Below are 4,636 nucleotides of genomic sequence, written 5' to 3'. Positions count from 1 at the left end.
TTATTTTATTTTTTAAAATTTTATTTAAAAGAAACTTTTAGTTATAAAAAAAAGATTTTATACATATCATGTTGCATGACATTCTTAGTGTCATGTTACTCTTACATAACAAACGAGACCCGCCTTGTTTTTTTTTTTCTTTTTGAATGAGACCCACATCAAAAGTATTAGAGTAACGTGACACTAAAAATGTCCTACAACATAACATATATAAAACTCAAAAAAAAAAAAAAAGTGACAAACAGGAGACATACATTTAATTATTTAAATTCCAAATGGGGTATTGAGTGGTGTTGTTAGACGTTAGTTGTTGTTATTATGTAATGTTGGCGGTTGCTGTTTCCTTCGAATATATAATATTGTTTCCAAAAAGAAAAAAAGAATATATAATATTCGGCGTTATTTATTTAAAGCATTAGATTCCATTAGCAAGGAGTGACGACTTAATCTCAATCTGGAGTAAAGAAAGACTTTACTCACTTCACTTGTCGACTGGAGTAAAGTAAACCACTATACAGTGCTTGTGATGTGAGTTTGAAATCTCAATCTCAAATTCTCAATCTCGTTTGGGGTTTCAAATTTGATCCGCTACTGATAGTCAGCATGGCGGGTCGTAGAGACGCGTTGCTGACCAGAGAAAAAGGACAATCAGCCGTTGGATCTCGAATCTTTGTTGCGGTGGCGATCGGCGTTCTTATCGGCTGCGTCTTCGCCTTCTTGTTACCCAATGGCTTCTTCACCTCATCTTCCACTTCTTCTCCCATTCGAAACCCTAAGGTTTTTTTTTTTTCATTTCCCCTAATTGGTGCATTAATTTTGTTTAGGAATTTTATTTAATTTATGAGAAAAGTATTTATCTCCGGCCACGTTTATAAGATTAAAAAATTGAGTTTAGTCTTTCTCGTTTTAAATGACATAATTTGTGTCATTTTTTAACGAAACTACTTCGTTTGTGTGTTTTGCCATTTTTTTTAATTTATAAAACTAGAAATAAAAAGAAAACGGAGGAGAGAGAACGTGAAAACACACCAAAACGACGTAGTTTCATTAAAAATAACACAAAATTATGTCATTTAAAATGATAAACATTTTTCCCTAAAAAATTATAACGATAAAGACTAATATAATCATGTAATGTATTTAGAATTACAAAAAACACATGCTTTTCGTTCCAAAATGACATCGTTTTTGGGCCGTAAATAACTTATGTCGATAAATCCTTTACCTTTAATTTATATGTTTGATTTGGATGGGTTCTTATTGATTGTGTTAGATGGTTTTATCTGCGTGCGAATCTGGGGAACAAGTTAATGCGCTGAAAGTGGATATTCTGTCTGCGAAAGAGAGAAATTCTGAATTGAAGAAACAGGTTAAAGTTCTAATGGAAAAGCTTCGTTTGGCTGAGCAAGTAAAGGGTCATGCACATGAACAAGTTGTTGTGTTGGGTGAGAAGCATAAAGCTGGGCCTTTTGGCACTGTTAAGGGTCTCAGAACCAATCCAACTGTGCTTCCTGATGAATCTGTGAACCCCAGATTGGCTAAGATCTTGGAAGAAGTTGCTATTTATAAAGAACTTGTTGTTGTACTTGCTAACTCTAATGTTAAGGAGATGTTGCAACTCTGGTTCACCAACATTAAGAAGGTTGGCATACCTAATTATTTGGTGGTTGCATTGGATGACACCATTGAGGAATTCTGCAAATCAAATGATGTTCCTGTTTATAGAAGAGATCCGGATCAGGATGTTGATTCAATAGCTAAGAAAGGCGGTAACCATGCTGTTTCAGGATTGAAATTTCGTGTTCTGAGAGAGTTTCTGCAACTGGGTTATAGTGTTCTTCTTTCGGATGTTGATATTGTGTATTTGCAGAACCCTTTTGATTATCTTTATAGGGATTCAGATGTGGAGTCAATGTCTGATGGTCATTGTAATAGGACAGCTTATGGGTTTAATGATGTCTTTGATGAACCTAAAATGGGTTGGGCTAGATATGCTCATACAATGAGAATATGGGTTTATAACTCTGGCTTCTTTTACATAAGGCCTACTATTCCTTCAATTGAGCTCTTGGATCGTGTTGCTGGCAGGCTTTCTAGAGAAAGTACTTCGTGGGACCAGGCTGTTTTTAATGAAGAGCTCTTTTTCCCTTCACATCCTGGTTATGATGGTCTCCATGCTGCCAAGAGAACAATGGATATGTTCCTTTTTATGAACAGTAAGGTTCTATTTAAGACTGTCAGAAAAGATGCTAAACTTAAGAAGTTGAAGCCAGTGATTGTGCATGTTAACTACCATCCTGATAAATTTGCAAGGATGAAGGCAGTGGTTGATTTCTATATCAATGGGAAACAATATGCATTGGATCATTTCCCAGATGGTTCTGACTAGCAGGAACATGAAAAAATAAATTTGGTTCTAACACGGGAAGGATTTATATGCTCTAATTGATGTGATACAGAGGCAGTCATTTTAGTTCACCTCCCAGGATCATTTCTATCTCATTGCAATTTGCGGTTTCAGTTTTACAATTTTTTATGTTTGATGATTAAACAGGTTTCCTGTACTCTGTACTCTTAACTTTGTATATGTCCTCTTTTGTTATGGGGTTGAAATTCAATGTCTCTGTAATGAACTTGGGTGATGTTTCATGGTGTACTCGTGGCTATTTTTTTTTTAAATATGAAGGAGAGAAATTTACTGTTTGTATTACAGTTTTGGGGATATGTAATAGCAACGATGCAATGACTAGTCAGAGATATTTGTGGGGATCTTTAGACTCTAGGGTCTACGCATTGATTTTTCAGCATTAACCTGGAAAATGTGCAACCAGCCGAAAAGGGAAATGATATGCCAGATCTTGAATACTTGTTATAGTGTTTCGGTGCTTGTTGCAATTATTTCATCAAAATTTATTGGTCTTTTGTTGGCTCTTCTTTCCTACCACATGGTCTGAAGCCTCCCCGGCCCGGAGCTTTGTCACATCTAGTATATTTGCCCCTTCCTGTCATTATTTATCTTTGATCACATGGCTGGTTTCTCATTTTTCCATGCCTAACATGAGTCATGAATCACATGACAGCTATATCGGAGAATTGAGTTTTGGTGGTATGCAGAAATTCTGAAGGGTTTGATTAAAGTTTAGGCAAGTCAATGTATGTAAGAGTACAAATAGTACCCATAAAATTTTGTGAGAACAATATAACCTGTTATCTGGGCCATACCTGGTTAAGGAAACAAAACTCTTTAGGAAAATTTCTCCCTTCATGTCCGTAGCCCATTTTCATTCTAATAGAATATCTATGGTTGATTCCATAAATATCTATTTTTCATTTTTTTTTATATGAATAAACAGGAATTTGAGTCTTTTTCTTGTCATAACACATTAGTCAAAACGGTTTCTTTCTTACATATCTACAACTTTCTTGATACGCTAATTCTTGATATATATCATTAAACACCTGGGAATAGATAAACATCATTAAACAAAAACTTATGTACCAGTTATTTTATTTAGAAGATGGATTTTCTGTTATCTAATGGATGACCAAACTTACGTTGGAAATTGGGACATTCTTTGGGACTAGTTCAATTATTTATTCTTACATAATAAATTTCAGTCCTTATTCTTAGTATTAGAGATAATCTCTCTCTATAGAGTTAAGATTTTTTGATACCGGTGTCAAATTTTAAATTTGACACCTCATCTGAGAGCCGTTTAATAAAAAAAAATCAACGACTCTGATTTGTAAGCATATGACACAATTAATCTTTTTTGATCTAGATGAGGTGTCAAATTTCAAATTTGACACCGATGTCAAATGATCCTACCTCATATATATATATATATATATATATATATATATATATATATATATATATATATATATTAGTTATTGATTTAAAGGAGATGCTAAAAAAAATTTCAATCCACGTTACATATAATGAAATATTTGCAAATTACCATGAAAATAACCATTTATCAATTATATTAATTTATGTGATTTTTTAAAATTAATATTTTTTGACATGTTTTTATTATATATTTTTTAACCTATGAGGTTTAGCATATGTTATTGACCTACAACGTGACATGTTTTTTTTCAATCTATGAGGTTTAATTTATAGGTTTAATATTTGTCATATTATAAAAGATAAAATTATATTCTACACACATAAAAATATGTGGGATTACGTGAAGAGAAAATAGATAAAAAAATAAATTTCACATATTGTTATGTATGTATAAGAGATAATTTTATCTCCTAAACATTAAACCCTTAGGGGGTGTTTGGTTCAGGTGTTTTGCTGAGTTTCCCATCAAAGTGATTCTGGCTTTGTGATTGTCCACGTTTGGTTCATGGATTTGATGAAATTTACCCATCAATGTCAATTGCCTATCTATCCAGTATTGCATGTTATTTGTCTGAAAAATACTGTTCCAGAATGCACTTTGAAAGGTGGTATTTGTATTGAAATCCGGATAAGTTTATCGAGGTACAAAACGGTGACCACATTACCCCTTGGTATCAGTTTCACCATCGAGCTTGGTATCAAGTTTATCATGTTATTTGCTCTGCCCATAGCCAAAAACAGTAACCGCATGGATATCAGTTTCACCGTCGAGCTTAGTTGGGC

General features: G+C 33.5%; 1 protein-coding gene across 1 annotated transcript; it reads left to right on the top strand.

Moving 5' to 3' along the window:
* Positions 1-429: 429 nt before the first annotated feature.
* On the top strand, positions 430-2,746 carry LOC133298147 (arabinosyltransferase RRA2-like). Its single transcript, XM_061497388.1, has 2 exons — positions 430-777; positions 1,274-2,746. Exons 1-2 carry the CDS (start codon positions 604-606, stop codon positions 2,387-2,389), a joined length of 1,290 nt encoding a protein of 429 aa, XP_061353372.1. The 5' UTR covers positions 430-603; the 3' UTR covers positions 2,390-2,746.
* Positions 2,747-4,636: the final 1,890 nt, after the last annotated feature.

The sequence above is a fragment of the Gastrolobium bilobum genome, unplaced genomic scaffold (assembly GCF_033153095.1).
Source record: "Gastrolobium bilobum isolate Gb01-03AN ecotype WA unplaced genomic scaffold, APGP_CSIRO_Gbil_v1 utg36536, whole genome shotgun sequence".
NCBI lineage: Eukaryota > Viridiplantae > Streptophyta > Magnoliopsida > Fabales > Fabaceae > Gastrolobium > Gastrolobium bilobum.
The sequence above is the reverse complement of the archived record's forward strand: the minus strand, read 5'-3'. Positions and strand labels throughout refer to the sequence as shown.

Bases quoted from the DNA above. Each gene is read 5' to 3' on its own strand.
- LOC133298147 (XM_061497388.1), top strand. From the start codon at position 604: ATGGCGGGTCGTAGAGACGCGTTGCTGACCAGAGAAAAAGGACAATCA. The intron at 778-1,273 runs GTTTTTTTTTTT...TGATTGTGTTAG, and splicing joins CTCCCATTCGAAACCCTAAG to ATGGTTTTATCTGCGTGCGA.